At 43.5% G+C, this 18526-nt stretch overlaps 1 protein-coding gene across 1 annotated transcript; it reads right to left on the bottom strand.

The window, feature by feature from the left end:
- Positions 1-1576: 1576 nt before the first annotated feature.
- On the bottom strand, positions 1577-6944 carry LOC119278715 (probable disease resistance protein At1g15890). The gene is made up of 4 exons (XM_037560045.1): positions 6627-6944; positions 4995-5997; positions 2720-4371; positions 1577-1969 (listed from the first exon to the last, which is right to left on the bottom strand). The coding sequence occupies exons 1-3, from the start codon at positions 6659-6661 to the stop codon at positions 3634-3636; spliced, it is 1776 nt and encodes a 591-aa protein (XP_037415942.1). The 5' UTR covers positions 6662-6944; the 3' UTR covers positions 1577-1969; positions 2720-3633.
- Positions 6945-18526: the final 11582 nt, after the last annotated feature.

The following is an 18526-nucleotide window of genomic DNA, read 5'->3' as shown; positions in this document are numbered from 1 at the left end:
ATCACGCGAGAGGCACTTGCTGAGCGAGAGGGAAGAGACGCCCCCTAGGTCGCCTCGTGGAAGATGGCTCGCTCCCCACCTGAATCTCCAGCATGCCAAGGCGAGGGCAGCGCCGGGAGCCCGGGATGATTGGGGGAAGCGGCGGCGGTGCGGTGAGAAGGAAGAGAGGAGGGGAAAGAAGGAAAGAGACAGCCTCCCTCATCCTTACCATTATATTGGAGAATTTCAGAATGGAATCGTCTCCCACTCAAACAGACAGATGCTCCGCATCAGACACTGAGCGCCCGGTGTCTGCAGCGATGCGTAATGTAGAGGTTGTCGACCGCTGAAACTGACGCTCCGCTTCAGACACCGAGCGGGCCGATGTCTGCAGCGATGCGTAGGCTCTCCTTGGTCAACCTCTTGTCCTTGTAAGCTCCGGGGCTGTTGTTCAAGATTCAGTTTCATTTCAGTTGGTGATTCCCAAAATATTTTTCACCATGCCAGAAACTTTAGTTTACATAGAGTTACAAGTGTGCTTAATTTGCCCAGGTCGAGATTTAAATCCTTGGTAACATACCAGAGCCTACAAGTATCTATCTTCAGTTACAGACCGTGTGAATACAAAACTGACTGGCGCCGCGCGTCAGACACGAATGGCCCTGAGGCGACGCGTGGGCTGGGTGGATACTGAAACTTACGCAGGGCAGCAGACGCAAACTCCACTGTGTCTGGCACCATGCGTAGCCTGTTTTCTCCCTTCCCTTTCACAGTTATCTTGATTCTTTTTCTTTCTTTCTTTCTTTCTTTTTTGCGAGTGGCAGCTATCTTGATTCAGATAGGCCTCTACTCGTATTCCACACATTCCCTGTGCTGCGAGTGTGAGTCGACAGGCACAAGCGTCTGAGGCGATGCGTGTATCACTGAAACCGACGCCGGGAAGCAGACACCAAATCCTCCATGGGTGTCTCACGCCTCGCGGAGAGAAATTATAAAAGGATTTCAATTTCGACCTGAGCGAGCACTTCCTTTATACTCCCTCCATGGGAGCAGACTTCAAAACAAAAGAAATGATTTGCTCTTCTGGAGGCTTACCTTGGCGAGCAACAGTCTTCTTCATCATCTGCTGCTCTGCTGGAGCATCATCTCATTTTTTACTTCTTCTTACAGCACAAGCATCAGTGCTCTGTTTTCACCCACATCAACCGGTGCAGGTGCAGGTGCAAAAGCAGGTACTACTTGTTTGTCAAATGCTCAATGCTCGTTCATTTTGCTCAACTTGTTCAGTTCCATTGTTGTTTTTGTCAACTTTGCACTTTAAGAAAAAAAAAGTACAGGACACAGTTTTATGTGCACAGGCTGGAAACACACACCCACTCCCTTTCTTATCAAAGCACCTAAGACGGTTGACACTCTTTCTCTCACGTAGTGTAACGGCATATTACAATATAGCATCAAGAGGGGGGGTTTGGAACAACTGCCATGACCTGGCAACATTCCTTTGTTCCAAGTCTTTAACTAAACAAAATCCAGAACAAGTCATGCACAATGTTCTTATATAGACAAGAAATAGCCCGCAATCTTTCATTGCCAAAGGTTGGGGAGTTCCGGTACTACCATTTTTCATGCAGGTAATTGGGCACTACCCAAGTACAAGTGGCTGGTCATACAAACCATCAAGTTTTCATCTCAAAACGCAAGTAAACAAAAAAAAAACCATCAGGTTTCAACGCCTGACCATTTGCCAACTTTGTTCACCCTGACCAGGGGAAAACATTTCATGTCTAAGAGACAAACCACTCTAGCGCATCTGTCATATCATACATATTCTGTCATCTTCATTCACTTTGAACCGCAGTAAAAAAAAAACAAAACATCCCTCCGCCAAATTCCTCCAGCTCAAACTCCAGAAAAGGCACATGCTCACATTCTACTCGGCAGCTACTGAAACAAAGCAACCTCAAACTTCTGACAGAAGATTGAGATTAATCTGCAATTGCACAGAGAATTTTTAGATATCATTTCCGCACCAAACACGGAAAAATGCTAGAATAAACTGCAATCAGAACATAGCATCAGTCAATTTGTTCGTTTAGGTAACTTTTTGTACATGTGCTAGCAATGCATATTTAGGTACAAACAAAAACAACATTCCAGTTGAACAACTGGCAAAAAAAATAATTAGACTAAACTACATCCCAGTGGCCACACTAAATAATCAAATATTTGCCCTCAACAAAGAACAGATATGGAATATCATCAACAAAAAGGGAACGCGAAAGCAGAAAAAGCAATGCACTATTTTGTCTCAGAGTATCTAGAGAGCATCAGATGAAGACCAACCAGAAGATTCATCTGTTGTTGGAGATTTCCCTTTTGAAGTTGGTAAATTTTTATGTCATTTGTCATAGTATTAAATTGTAAGCACCATGGAGTCATTTTTCAGAGATATATGTGCAAGCTGATGAGTTAACTATATTATATGCTGTATTAATCTCTTGGGAGGTTCTCCAATCTAAAACCTCGTTTAACTAGAAACAAAACTAATTTATTTTAACTAGATACAGAAGCTCAAGGAGGGCCTACCAATCACTTGACAAAATTAAAGGAGGTACCAAAATATAAAAGCCCAGGTGCCAAATTTATCAGAACTCTAATATTATCAAGAAACTATATATCACATGTGCTCACAAATAAAATAAAAAGCAGTAAAGGGCGAAAAGAACATAATAAATCTTACCAAGCCACTCTTATGCTGTAAGGAGACTCGTTGCCATCTTGCAAAATTTTATCAGAGAAACTTATATCGCAGTCCAGTATAACTTTTGGTTTGCGCTCGCCCACCACAGGTAAGCCAACTAACTTGCTGCACAAGAACACTGAAAAATGCACAATATTATCCAATTTAAGGGTTAAATCAGCTATGACTGTAAGCTCCTCCAATCCCTCTAGGTGAACAGTCTTGAGTTTTGGCATACTGATTGTGTCTTGCTGTACTACATCCAGAGACAGTATTTTGTTTAACATCCTGCACTGAGTGACGGAAAGTTGCTCAAGGTTGATGAGATCCTTGATCCATGACAAATCAATTAGTGCAGGACAGACAGATATACTGATTGATGTGATGCTCACACCCACGGTTTTGAGATTAACTTCTCTGAGTTTTGATAAACCTCTTATTGCAACCATTTGAAGGACATGGAGTAGTTGCTGCGCATCTTGAGTCTCATCCTGGACTTCAGCAACCAAACTCAACACATTACAGTCCATGATACATAGTTCTCGCAGCCTTTTGATACCAGACAGCTTATAGAGATCTATAGTAGTGCAACCCTGGAGGTCAAGCAAACAGAGATAGAGCAGAGACACGCGGGGGAGTATGCAGAGAAATTTGCTCAATCCAAGGAACTGACCTATTGACTTCACCGTGAGCCCAAGCATAAGGTACTCGTGATCTGTTTCTTGAAGCTCAGTCATGAGATAGGAGTCTAGGAAACAACGAGTAGCGAAAACATCGAACTCAGTCAGTTTCTCAAGTTCACCGATAAGACCTGTCGGTAGCGGAGCAAGCTCATGGTTGTTTCTGAGGAAAAGATACTTGAGATTGGAAAGATTTCTCATTTCAAGCGGAACTTGAGTGATTCCTGTTGACGATTAGTTCAAGTATTGTAACTTGACCATCGAACATATTGCATAAGGAAAAGCTCCTAGTCTCACCTCTTTCATGTCAAGAAATGTAATCCCTTCAAACTGACAACGCTCAAAGGTGATTGACCATCGAGCAATTAGCACATTGAGATTAGACAATAATTTCTTTGTCCAGAACTTTTTTCTGCTCAGGATTTGCACGTCTCTCTGTGATGCCCAAACAATCTGTGCTGTTAGCCAACTGTTCTCAGTTAATGGAGGTCTCCAAGATGAGTTGGGGGCCCAAGTTACTCCACGAGCATTCAAAATCTGCTTAACCACCTTATGCATCATAGGGTTCATTCTGACATGACTATCTTCATTTGATGTAGCAGTATTCTCGCCTCTCTCCAATAGCGACAACTGCAGGAGCATCCTGACATAGGCATATCCTTCGGCATGCCCATTGAGCTCATCTAAAAGGTTCATGCCTCTCCACCACTGGATCAAGTCATTGATTGGAATATTTGCATCCTGACTCCACAACGAGCATACAAGGAAACAATTTTTCATATTCTCCTCCAAGTCATTGTAGTTCACCCTCAATCGGTCAATGAGATCGTCATTCTCATATGTGACCATGGATAATTTTGACAGCCTCAACAGCTCCACCGCAAACTCCCATTCCTCAGGTTTCTCTTTTATCGATAGAGACCGGCCAACTTTCCAAAGTGCTTCAGGCAGACGTCCGCATTCATTTATGATCTGTTCAATACATGAATTCTATGTTAACATACACAATCGTCGCTGTATAATTATGTGCACATGCATCTCTGAATTCTATGTTTGAATTTGATTATGATTCATATTAGGACAGATCACATTTTGATATTTTCCCTTATGCAAATGTAATGCAAGTGTATGCACGACTTAACAACGATTTTGAAAGGAAAAAACGAAACATACAATTCTGAACATGAATTTCATGAGATGCAATTTTCCCTACATTTTGGAGTAAACAGAAAAAACTCTAGTCTCAAAATATTTCTCAGGGAGTTTCAATGCACAGTCCAAATTAGTGGACCTTTCTGTGCCACATCCAAACAATTATTCTAATTGATTCATGCAGTAGAACATTCATTCTGAACACAAAATTGTTTATTCTACAAACAGAAATAGCACAAAGACAAATTTTTTTTGGCAAAAACTACCCTCGTTAAATGCTTATTCTAAACATAGAAATGGTACAGGACAAGAGCGTTGCCAAATAACAGCACAGCTAAATGTTTATTCTGCATGAAAAAATGGTGATAGTAGTCATAGATTGCAACATGGGTTGATAGAAGTAAATTCAGAGGGAAACTGAGGATAAAATATGACTAGCTTACCGTTCGAGAAAGGGAAGATATCCTTTTATCTTTGAGAATGTCTGCTCCCACGGCATGATTGAACAGTTTTTCTGCCTCTATCTCGCTTGGACAAACCATGTGTATGGTTTCATCAGCACCCATTGACGCACAGACTGCTTGTTTTTGTGTAGTGAACACAACTTTCTGGCATTTAAGACTAGCTGGAGGGGCATCTGGTATGCCAATTCGAGCAAGGTTGATAGGACCAGAAAGATCATCAAACATGACCAGAAAGCGCATCCCCCTGAGACGGTTAGAAATAGCCAGCGCAACACCAGCTTCAGTAACATCAGCTGCTACTGTTACTCCTAGAAGTCCAATCAGACACTTCTGCACCTTAGCAACTGAGTAGTCTGAACCAGTGTCAACAATTAACACAATCAAATCATCCCCGTCAGAAATGAACTCAGAGCGGGACTTTGAAACCTGTCTCAACAAAGTAGACTTTCCAATACCCGCCATACCCCAGATGCCCAGCAACCTGGCCTTTCCACTTGTGTCATTGATGAACTTAATCACCAAATCCTTGTATGAATTAGTAACAAGGGACAAATCTTCCCACTGTGACACATTGACAGGGAGTAGTCTAGCTTTTATGTCTATGCAGAGGTCTTTGTACTGACCTGCAAGTTCTTCAGCCCGCTTCGTTTCTTTGATGGCTTCTCTAGCACACGAGCATGTGTTGAAGTAACCGCCCCTGAGATACTTTTCCTGGATTTCTGAAAATGTCTTCTCCAATTGTTCAACACATTTGATCCAGTGCCTTGACTGAAGAGATGGGGGACATGGCCCTATAAGAAGAAAATCATCCTTCATCGCTATCACCCTCAGCACTGCTTGTTTGTGGTCATCGATGCGACGCTCGCGGTCACAGGGGTATCCAATGTAATCGGCAAGCGGATCCCAGATTTTATTAGCGACAAGAAGACCAAGAGCAACAGGTGGATTAACGACAGCTCCTAACAATTGTCCCGGTGTTGGTCTGCACGGAGGAAGAAACATGCAAAAAAAAAATTAGCTTGTTTGGCAGCTGCTACCAACTTCTATTATAGAAATGACAGTTCAAGTACAGTAATACACCACTACCAACCATCATTTCTTTAGACTATATCAGGATGACACAAAAGCCAGGGGAACTCTCTGAAAAGAAATGGAGGCTTCCAGCTAGGTTTACACATCAAGCATCCCTGTCCCTGTTGCCCAGAGACAGCTGACTACCACTCATCATTTTCAAACAGACTCCGTATACAAATCTGAACTTCTCCAACCGAAGACAGACACATCCTCTCCTTTTGTATTATGGAAACCACAAGCTTATACTAGTACACTAATAGAACTACAACCAACCAGCATTTCAAACAGACTACATAAACAAATTAGAACATCTTCAGCAGCCAAAGACATACACAGCCCTCTCCCCCTCTGATTTCTATTAAGGAAACCACGGGTTCAGTACCCTGATACAACTACAACCAACCAGCACTTTAAACAGACTCCATAAACAAATCTGAAACTTCTTCAGCAGCCAAAGATGTACGCAGCCCATACAATCTACCAGGTAGCAGGCGCATTTCTACGAGTACAGCAGTAGGGGTAAGGAACATGACTTACCCCGCAGGGGCAGGCGCTGGAGCGTGTGCCGCCATTGGTGGTGGAGAAACAGATCTCGTGACTTGGGTCGACGTGTGGGGAAGACGCCGAGAACTGACGGGCGGGTAGAGGGGATGTTTGGTGAGGCGTGCGGAAGCTGGTTGAGGCCGGCTGCCCTCGCACCTCCGCCGCCGCAAGTTCTCGCGCGGTCGCGCCGCCTCCTCCTCGCCACTGCCCTTGCGCGGTCGCGCCGCCGCCGCCGCCTCGTCACAAGTTTAGGCCAGAAAACGAGCGGAAACGCTAATCTAAACAGGGCCTTAGGGTTAGGGAGAAAGGGATCGGGCTCGGATCCCTCTGCTGAATCAAACTCCTAACTCACTAGTCACTTACAAGCCGGTCCCGCGGGAGACCTCCTCTTCAAGCAGCGCCCACGCACCCCCTTTCTGGGCCGGCCCGAGCGTCCTCTCGATCCCCTCGATCGCTAGTGGGCCTTTACCACGAGCATAGAACAACACTGCTCAGATTGTTGATTGCTAACTTTAACATAAAAGTTCACAAAAACTCATTAGATACCGAAAAAAGTTCATTACAATTTTTTTTGCAAAAATGTACTGGAATTTTAAAAAGTTCATCACTCACAAATTCGGAAAAATTTCATCGATTTCAAAAATAAGTTCACAAAGATAAAAAAATCTCATTAATTTGAAAAAAAATCATCAATATGAAAAAAAAGTTCACAAATTTGAAAAAAAAATCATCAATTTTGAAAAAAATTCACAATATTAAAAAAATTCCAAAAATTGAAAACATGTTCAACGAATTTGGAAAAAAAGTTCATCAAATTTCAAAATTAGTTCACCAAATTTGAAAAAACAATCATCAAATATGATAAAAGTTCATCAATTTTGAAGAAAAAGTTCAAGGATTTTTTAAAAAAATCATCGAACCCAGGAAGAAGAAAAGAAGAAAAAAAACAGAAGGAGAAAGGAAAGTAGAAAACGCATAAAAAGATGAAAATTACCACGTCCAATTGGGGATGGCAGGGTGGTTACTGTAGTTTACAATTAACCAAGGCATCCCCAATTCAATTCAGCACTAGCAGAGGGCGTTGAATAGGATTTAGTGTCCCACGGGAGGTGCGGAATATGAAACTGGGCTCTATTTTGGTAATATATACAGACAGAGCTGGCCAAACAGGCTGGCACAGCCCGCCGTCATGTTTATTAGTCGATCTGTGCCGTGCCGGCCCGCTTGCTGCATCCTCCAGCCCAGGCACGACCCGTATGCTAATCTGGTCGGCCCATCAGCACGCCAACCCATTGTTGTTTGGTCTATTGGGCTGATTTTGGGCCACTTTTAGTCTATTGGGCTGTATTTAGGCCACTTTTAGTCTATCGGTAGAGATTTTCCGGCTGCCAAGAACGCAATGATCCAGTCCCAGAGGAAGCGAGCGCCCATTGAGCCGACGCTATGGAGTCGCGCCAGACAGATCATGTTGTCGGCCGGGCGCTGTCCTCCCAGGAGCGGCGCAGTGCAATGTGGACCATCATTGCCTGCTCCAACCCACACAAGATGACACCTCAGTCAACGGATCCAGACTGATCGGAGTCGTATCCGTTGTCTGCCATGCCAGAGACGGATGAAATATCGCCAGAGATGAGCTTGGGTGGTGGAGGGAGTGGAGTGTGAAGTGGCTAGGGTTTGGTCCGGCGAGCGGATGGGGAGAAATATATGTGAGGTCAGATGGACCTGTGTGGGCCGGGTTTGACGTGGCGAACGCGCTCGGGTGCCCCATATCCATCTCAGATTTGGGCTGAATATGAGAGGTGTTGACCAGTCCGACGTTTGAGACGCTCGGGTGGGTTAAAATTTCATGATCGGTTAATGACCGGGCGGCCCACATGGACGTTTAAGATGAGTTTGGACGTGCCCGGTTGTAGATTCTCTAGCGCTGCGCTGTAGTGGGGCACAGACGCACAGTGCATTGCAATGCAACACTCCAACTTTTTAACCCACCTGGGCATCCAACTTGCTTGCTCATGAAGACCTCGGGCATTTGAGGAAGCCCATCATCGGAATATACAAGCCAAGTTCTATAATGAAAATTCCCACTAGTATACGAAAGTGAAAGCATAGGAGACTCTCTCTATGAAGAACATGGTGGTACTTTGAAGCACAAGTGTGGTAAAAGGATAGTAACATTGCCCATTCTCTCTTTTTCTCTCATTTTTTCTTTTATTTTCATTTTTTATTTTTTTTCTTTCTTTTTGGTGGGCTTCTTTGGCCTATTTTTTATTTGGGCTTCTTTGACCTCTTTTATTTTTCATAAAGTCAGGAGTCTCATCCCGACTTGTGGGGAATCATAGTCTCCATCATCCTTTCCTCACTGGGGCAATGCTCTAATAATGATGATCATCACACTTTTATTTACTTACAACTCAATATTACAACCCGATATCTCGAACAAAGATATGACTCTATATGAATGCTTCCGGCGGTGTACCGGGATGTGCAATGATCTAGCATAGCAATGCCATCAAAAAATGGACAAGCCACGAAAACATCATGCTAGCTATCTTACGATCATGCAAAGCAATATGACAATGAATGCTCAAGTCATGTATATGATGATGATGGAAGTTGCATGGCAATATATCTCGGAATGGCTATGGAAATGCCATGATAGGTAGGTATGGTGGCTGTTTTGAGGAAGATATAAGGAGGCTTATGTGTGACAGAGCGTATCATATCACGGGGTTTGGATGCACCGACGAAGTTTGCACCAACTCTCGAGGTGATAAAGGGAAATTCACGGTACCGAAGAGGCTAGCAATGATGGAGGGGTGAGAGTGCGTATAATCCATGGACTCAACATTAGTCATAAAGAACTCATATGCTTATTGCAAAAATCTACAAGCCATTGAAAATAAAGTATTGCGCGCATGCTCCTAGGGGGATATATTGGTAGGAAAAGACCATCGCTCGTCCCTGAACGCCACTCATAAGGAAGACAATCAATAAATAAAATTGTGCTCCAACTTCATCACAAAGCGGTTCACCATACGTGCATGCTACGGGAATCATAAACCTCAACACAAGTGTCTCTACAATCCACAACCACCCACTAGCATGACTCTAATATCACCATCTTTATATCACAAAACTATTGCAAGTAATCAAACATATCATATTCAGCGATCTACAAGTTTATGTAGGATTTTATGACTAACCATGTGAATGACCAATTCCTGTCATCTCTCTAAATAGATATAAGTGAAGCAAGAGAGTTTAATTCTTTCTACAAAAGATATTCCCCCGCTCTAACAAATATAAGTGAAGCGAAAGAGCATTCTACAAATGGCGGTTGTCTATATGAAGAGAAACAGGCAATCCAAACTTCAAATAATATAAGTGAAGCACATGAAGCATTCTATAAAGCCATACTCAAAAAGATTTAAGTGAGGTGAAATGAGCATTCTATAAATCAAGCAAGGACTATCTCATACCAGCATGATGCATAAAAGAAAAATGAAAACTAAATGCAAAAGACGCTCCAAGACTTGCACATATCGCATGAATGAAACGAATTCGAAAACATACCGATACTTGTTGAAGAAAGAGGGGATGCCTTCCGGGGCATCCCCAAGCTTAGATGCTTGAGTCTCCTTGAATATTTACTTGGGGTGCCTCGGGCATCCCCAAGCTTGAGCTCTTGCCTCTCTTCCTTTTCCTCATATCGAGACATCCTCGATTTGACACTACATCCACACAAAACTTCAACAGAAAACTCGGTAAGATCCGTTAGAATAATAAAGCAAATCACCACTCTAAGTACTGTTGCAAACCAATTCATATTTTGTTTTTTCATTGTGTCTACTGTAATATAACTTTTTCATGGCTTAATCCACTGATATAAATTGATAGTTTCATCAAAACAAGCAAACTATGCGTCAAAAACAGAATCTGTCAAAAACAGAACAGTCTGTAGCAATCTGAGCAATCACAATACTTCTGGTACCCCAAAAATTCTACCAAAATTAGGAAAAATAAACAAGTTGTATGTCAAGACAGTGCAAAAGGAATCAGAACCAATTGACGTTCCAGTTAAAAATGTAAAATCGCGTACTACAGCCAATGTTTCTGTCCTGCACCGTACAAACCAACAAGCATTGTAAACATCCTAAAGGCAAACCTTGGCACATTATTTTTATAATACAATGGAATTGTACAAGGGGATAATTATTTTGATGAAAAGTTTCTGTAATCAAGATTCACAAAGTTTCCGTGAGCATGAACAAAGTTCAAGGCTAGCTCCCACTTCAACAATGCTTGCCTTTCTCACTTTCACTTTCCTTTTTGAAAAGTTTTTAGGTTCCCCTCTTTATTTTTGTGTTTTTAAACTATATAAAAGCACTCAACAGAAATAAATGACTCTCTAAAACTTCCGGGTTGTCTCCCTGGCAGCGCTTTCTGTAAAGCCATACTCTAGGCATATAGTGCTCAAGTAATGAATCCACCCGGATCCCAAGGTATATCAAAGCCAATTTTAATTAACAATGATTTGTAATTTAGTAGTGAGCACAAAGTAAAAAATATCAAGCAACAACGAAGTCTAACTCTCTTCCTATGCAGCGGCATGTCATAAAAGAACAATTCATGCACACCAAGTAAAAGCCAATGCATAGTATAAACAATTTCTTGCAATTCTACCATATTGTTGGAAACATAGAGAGGTGGAGATATAGTTCCTCTCTCATAATAATTGCAATTAGGAGCAGCAAGCACATTCATATCACATTCATCAAAATTATCATGTGCAACGGTAAAAGGCAACCCATCAATATAATCCTTACTAAGCGCAAATTTCTCCGATATAGTGTACTCGGGAGAATTCAAAAGGACAATAGGACTATCATGCGTGGGTGCAATAGCAACAATTTCATGTTTAACATAAGGAACTATAGCAAGTTCATCTCCATAAGCATAATTCATATTGGCATCTTGGCCACAAGCATAGCAAGCATCATCAAAAAGGGATATTTCAAGAGAATCAGCGGGATCATAACAATCATCATAGCAATCATCCTTTGGTAAGCACAAAGGGGAATTAAACAATGTATGAGTTGAAGAGTTACTCTCATTAGAAGGTGGGCACGGGTAGCTAATCCGCTCTTCCTCCTTTTGTTCTTCGCTCTCCTCATCATCTTTTTCATCCAATGAGCTCACAGTTTCATCAATTTCTTCTTCCATAGCTTCCTGCAAAATATTAGTCTCTTCTTGGACAGCGGAGACTTCCTTAATAAATGCATTAATATAGTAATTGTATTCATAATTTTCATAGCAATATCTAAGTATAGCAATATTTTCAGGCCTATAAACACCATCATCATCAAAAGCTTCATACTTTTTAAACAAAGATTCAATTTCATAAGCAGCCTTAAAAGCAACAAATTCTTCTATTTTTTCAACATCATAGTAATCATATATACCATTAGCATAAGAAGCTAAGGTTTCATTATCATTAAATCTGCATGAAAAGGGAAGGTGTGGAGCCTTCATCCTAGAGCAACAAGTAATATCATATCTCAAGCATAGATCCCGGGCATACCAACGCAACATAATAAATTGATCCCATAATAGTTTCCCTTTTTGTGTCGAGCGATAATCCCTAAAGTATTCACGTTGATCCAACGTGTCTCCCATTATAAAGTTGAATGGGGTTTTCTCAGGATTATCAAAGTAGTACTTAATATCTTTCACATAATGAGAATCGAGGGTTTTAGGAGTTACCCCATCTCCATGATTAGCAAGTACACCTAATTTTTTTGGTATTTCGTGTTCCATATCCATAACTAAAGATAGAGAACAACTTAGAACAGCAAATAAAAATTACTCAGTGATAAAGCAAACAAGCACACACGAGAATACTCACCCCACGCTATGACTCCCCGGCAACGGCGCCAGAAAAAGGTCTTGATGACCCGCAAGTATACGGGATAGTTGTAGCCTCTTTCGGTAAGTAAGAGTGTCGAACCCAACGAGGAGCTAAAGGTAGAACAAATACTCTCTCAAGTCCTATCAGCCACTGATACGACTCTACGCACGTTTGACGTTCACTTTACCTAGAACAAGTATGAAACTAGAAGTACTTTGTAGGTGTGATAGGATAGGTTTGCAAGATAATAAAGAGAACGTAAATAAAAACTAGGGGCTGTTTAGATAAAGAAGCAATAAAGTAAGTATTAGTAGGGAGCTTTTTGTTACGAGAAAGTTATTTGTCCAAGGCAATCGATAACTAGACCGGTAATCACTATTGCAATTCTATTTGAGGGAGAGGCATAAGCTAACATAATTTCTCTACTTGGATCATATGCACTTATGATTGGAACTCTAGCAAGCGTCCGCAACTACTAAAGATTCATTAAGGTAAAACCCAACCATAGCATTAAAGCATCAAGTCCCCTTTTATCCCATACGCAACAATCCCCTTACTCGGGTCTGTGTTTCAGTCACTCACGCAACCCACTATAAGCGAATCATGAACGCATTGCAACACCCTACAACGGAAATCCCTCACGCTTGCGCGACACGGAGGCCACCATAGGACAGCACCAATAATAAAACATGCAACTCAAACCAATCATGATCATCAATTAACCCATAGGACAAAACGGATCTACTCAAACATCATAAGATAGCCATACATCATTGGGAAATAATATATAACGTTGAGCACCATGTTTAAGTAGAGATTACAGCGGGTAAGAGAGAGGTTACACAGCTGCATAGAGGGAGGAAGGTGATGGATATGTTGGTGAAGATGATGGAGGTGTTGGCGAAGATCGCGGTGATGATGATGGCCCCCGGCGGCATTCCGGCGCCACCGGAAGCAACGGGGAGAGGGCCCCCCTTCTTCTTCTTCTTCCTTGACCTCCTCCCTAGATGGGAGAAGGGTTTCCCCTCTGGTCCTTGGCTCCCATGGTGTGGGAGGGGCGAGAGCCCGTCCGAGAATGGATCTATCTCTCTGTTTCTACGTTCCCAGATTCTACCCCTTCACCGTTTCCTTTATATCTGGAGATCAGTAACTCCGATTGGGGTGAATCTTTCGCCCAGATTTTTCTCATAAAATTATCTTTCTTGCGCCCAAAAGAAGAGCGTCAACCGCCTTACGGGTGGCCCACAAGATCCCAGGGTGCGCCCAGGGGGGGAGGGCGCGCCCCCCTGTCTCGTGGCCACCCCGGACACCGTTTCGTGTTGATTTTACTTCCCAAAAATCATAAATATTCAAAAAAAATCTCCGTCCGTTTTTATCCCGTTTGGAATCCGCTTGATATTGGGTTTCTGCGAAACAAAAAACATGCAACAGACAGGAACTGGCACTGGGCACTGGATCAATATGTTAGTCCCAAAAAATAGTATAAAAAGTTGACAAAAGTATATAAAAGCTGAATAATATTGGCATGGAACAATCAAAAATTATAGATACAACGGGGACGTATCAGGCCCCCCCATCATTGGTAAAACTATGAAGGAAAAAAATAGAGCCTGCTTAGATTAGAAAAATTAGAGCCTTTGGCCCCCCCAAACATGCATAATTTGTGTTTGCCCCCCTGAAGATCTTGTCTAGCTCCGCCACTGCAGGTGAGCTTCACGATTTCTTGTCTCGGGAGGACGTATACTTCTGTGGGGCAGCCATCGAAGGGGACAAACAGAAGCTGGAGCCGCACAACCTTGATTTGAAAAGCATCGCTGACCTACAAACCAGAATCAAAATTCCTGTAGAAGATTGTGCTAAACAGACACCATCCCTATTCGACGTAGTAAATTTTGTGCTCGATACAAATCTTCAGAAGGGTGATGAGACGGTGGCATTAAGGTCGTCTGGTGGGAGAATTATCCCTTGACGTACGAGCGGATAAAATATGCTGCCCTTGATGCCCGTGTGAGTTTCGAGATAGCTGCAAGGTCTAAAGAGCTTGTTGCAAAGCCGTCTCCCACAGAGAATGAGAAGAAGAAGAAGAAGAAGAAGACGAAGAAGAAGAAGAAGAAAACGCTGCACCAGCAGGAGGGCATTATGGATGGATGAACTATTTCCTCTCTTGTAAAAAAATTTATTCCCTCTCTGTGTATATTGATATAGATGGACTATTTCGATGGTGTGCATGTCTTTGGAATAGAGTAGTAGCATGGATCCGCTTGACTATAAGGAACTATTTATCTGCATATATAGCTTTCTTTGCTACTCCTTCCAGTGATCGGTATGCAGTGCATGTGTCCGTAGACATGACAGCTTGTCCATGGAAGTTCAACTACGGCGACCATCACGTTTCATCTCGCGATTCCCACGACGCCTCTCCAACCCACGGCACCGCACCCCCCGACGTGCGCCTCACCCCTCTCGGCCGCACCGCACCTCTGCCTTTGTGTGCATGACATGTGGGCCACCTAAAATGCGGTGAGCATTAAGTTTCTACCACAGCCACCCGCGATTCCCATGACGCCGCTCGAACCCATGAAACCACACGTCCCCGACCTGCGGCTCACCCCTCTTGGCCCCACTGCCCCTTTGCCTTCGGGAGCATTACATGTGGACCAGTCACCTATTGGGTCCACATGTTATTGACTCAAAGGTAGGTGTAGTAAGGCGCTGAATCTCAGTCCCGACGGCCCTGAGAGGGAAATGTAACTCCTGCGCAAGGGCTTGTGGTGCTCCCGCAGCACGAACTCGTGCCAAACTCGAGATTTGTTTCTTTACTATACATGCACGCAACGATTTAATGGACATTGTAATCTCAACATGTGATGGGGAGCTCTAAATTTGAATTTGAAACTTATAAAACGAAAATATTCAAAACAAATAAACTAGGAGAGAGGGAGTATATCGTAGGATGTGTCCCATACAAAATAAGTCCCCTGGTTTGTCACCGCGAAAATGCGGTTAGAAAGGAGCACAGCGTCTTCCTACTCGTACGGCAACAAATCGGCCGCAGACAACATGGTCCGCCTTTGACCGCCATGTGCAAGGTTCGTGCTATCTTATTCAATCTCACCGTGGTTCCATCGTACCAATTCATGCGGTGGCCCATTGCATGGCTGATCCCAATGTTGGACAAAGGTTCTACGGGAATGGTGTCACCGTTGTAAATGTTGTTCAAATTGATGTTGGTACCCTCCCATACATATGCAAGCCAATCTCCACTCGCACCGAGCCTAGCCCGTGAATCAGTGGGCAGGGGGAGAATTAGGAAATGGACACGAAAGTAGTCTTTAGAATGCATTTACTACGTGATCAAACTCATCTTACCTGCTCATTGGAGGAAATCCGAGTGCCCCTCAACGTTGGCATCTCAAGGGGCGTCAACTTGCAACTACGGCCACGCCGCGCTGGAGAGACCCCCAAGGAAACATCCTCGCGCGTTCCACGGAACATCAAGATGCATTTGTATGAGTAGTTTATCTTGTGAGAGAAAAGGATGAACGAGGGAAGGCCTCTAGAGATAGAGATGGACACTACTACTACCAATGTGCTGGCCCGTGCGTTGCAATGGATCCAAACTAGTAGAATAATACTTGTTCACGTGCTTGAAATATAAACACTCTAGTTTTGATATACATGTGTCAGCAGACACGACAGCTTGTCCAGGGAAGTTGAACCACGGCGACCATCACGTTTCTTGTTTCTACCACTGCCACACCCACACGCGATTCCCACGACGCCGCTCCAACCCACGGCACGACGTCCCCCGATGTGGACATGGATCCTCTGACGTGGCTATCACTGCCTTGCCCTGCCTTTCCTTCACTGACAGGTGGGACCCACGCTTATGGGTCCCACATGTCAGTGACAGAATGGTAGGATTGTTCATGCCCCTCATCCCTCTCGGCCCCACCGCTCCTCTGCCTTTGTGTGCATGACATGCGGGCCAGCTGAACTGCGGCGACCATCAACTTTCTACCACAGACACACCCGATTGGACGCGGTTTGCCTACTCCGCTGCTGTGCTCCGATCCGTACTCCCGCACCATCGAATTTTCATCCAGCGGCTGTGACACATTTCGTCCCGGGCATCAATCCTCAGCTGGAGTACTTATGTACTACAAGTAGTACCCGCCGGTGTGGCCATCTACGCCTCGTAATGCCCCGACGCCCAGCTGTGGCACCCTCGCCACGGCCATGCCACCACCGGCCGGTTCATCTCGAACGAGTGAGTCGCGAACCACGCCACCACCATGAGAATGACATGTGGGCCAGCCCCATTTAAGGTCCGCATGTCATTGACTCATAGGCCGGTCACTAAACCACTGAAGTTCGGTCCCGTGGGCCCCGAGAGGGAAATGTAACTCCTGCATCAGGCCTTGTGGTGCTCCCGCAGTATGAGCTCGTGCCAAAACTGGAATTTGTTTCTTACTACTACCAACAAGTACTAGTAAGGTACACGTGCATTGCACGCATGAGATTCTGGTGGTTTGTGCATTATTCTTCTACATGTGGAGTTTTCTGTATTCTAACATGTGGCAAAATCTGGTGGAATGTAAGGTTAGGCAAGTTTGATTAACTTAGGTGAGTGTTCGGTTCAAGCCACACCTTAGGCAAGCCACACTAAGGCCCCACATGACATACACACAAAAAATGTGGCAAGATTCCCTTAGGCTTGCCAACTTGTGGCTCTCATTTTGAAGAACTAATAACTTTGCCTAAGCTTAGTTGTGGCAAAGTTAGTCATGAATTAAGTTCAACCATGGAGTCTTCTAGATTATACATGTGGCAGAATCTGGTGGATGATATCCAATGACCAGTAGTGCTCGGATTTGCCATCTTTGTACCTCGGATTGGCTTCATCCATGACCAACTTTCAAAGTTTTTCACACACTATATAGGGGGTGTAGATATAGATGTGCCGGTCCGTTGCAATGGATCCAAAGTATAACTATTTAGTGGAGTGCACTCTAAACACATTATCTATTTATTTTTCTCTAACCTTCCGTAGCCATGCAGCCAAGCCACATAAGCTTCATGGGTGCCCCCCACATCATATTATTCATACTACGTTGATTGAAAAAAAGATAAATCACCCAAAACAAGATCTTCTCGTTTTTCCTACGATGTTGTGCCGTGCACGTATCTACTAGTTGTATAGTGGTAGTACTAGTAATATAATATTAGGAGTACAAACTTGGTACTAGTAGGAGTAGTACTAGTACAGAATGCTCCTACTCTATCAACGAGCCCCGTCTGACACAAAATTTCTTGGCTTCCGTGCTACAACTAGATCTTCCCCTTGTTTCTGTTTTCCAACCCGGCGGCGGGCGGGGTGTCGGTTTGCTCAACAGCGGTCCCACATGAAAGTGAAAATGCTAGGCAACACGCCTTACCTAAGCTATGTGTCATGCCGGACGGGCCGTGTTGTACTCCCAATTCACGGGCGTGTGGGGGTGCGACGCGAACGCGGCAGGACTTTTCCTTTTACTAGCAATGTGCCCGTGCATTGCGACGGATCCAAAGTAGTAGAATAGTAGTATTTGTTCACAAACTTGAAAGAAATCACTATTGTTTTGATATACTCCTAATATATTACTCCCTCCGTACCTAAATATTTGTCTTTTTTGAGATTTCAAATGGACTATCACATGTGATTATATAGACATATTCTAGTGTTTCTAGCAAGATGCCCGCGTGTTGCACGAAGTTGATGGAAAAGGTAAGCACAACTTATAAATTGACAAATGGAGTACTAGTTACAGTGATGCATATAATTAAGCAAAGGGATCGCACATGTCAGTATTGACTGGAACAAGAATGCAATAGCACAATAAGAATTAAGGCCACGATGATGCGATCGCAGTGGTGGTTACAGAAGGCAAGAAGAAAGATGGATCGAGTTGTGACCAGATCGAGTTGTCACCCTTCTGCTGTCATTGTT

The sequence above is a fragment of the Triticum dicoccoides genome, chromosome 3B, assembly GCF_002162155.2.
Source record: "Triticum dicoccoides isolate Atlit2015 ecotype Zavitan chromosome 3B, WEW_v2.0, whole genome shotgun sequence".
Lineage (NCBI taxonomy): Eukaryota > Viridiplantae > Streptophyta > Magnoliopsida > Poales > Poaceae > Triticum > Triticum dicoccoides.
Note: the sequence above shows the minus strand (reverse complement) of the source record. Positions and strands in the feature narration are given on the sequence as shown.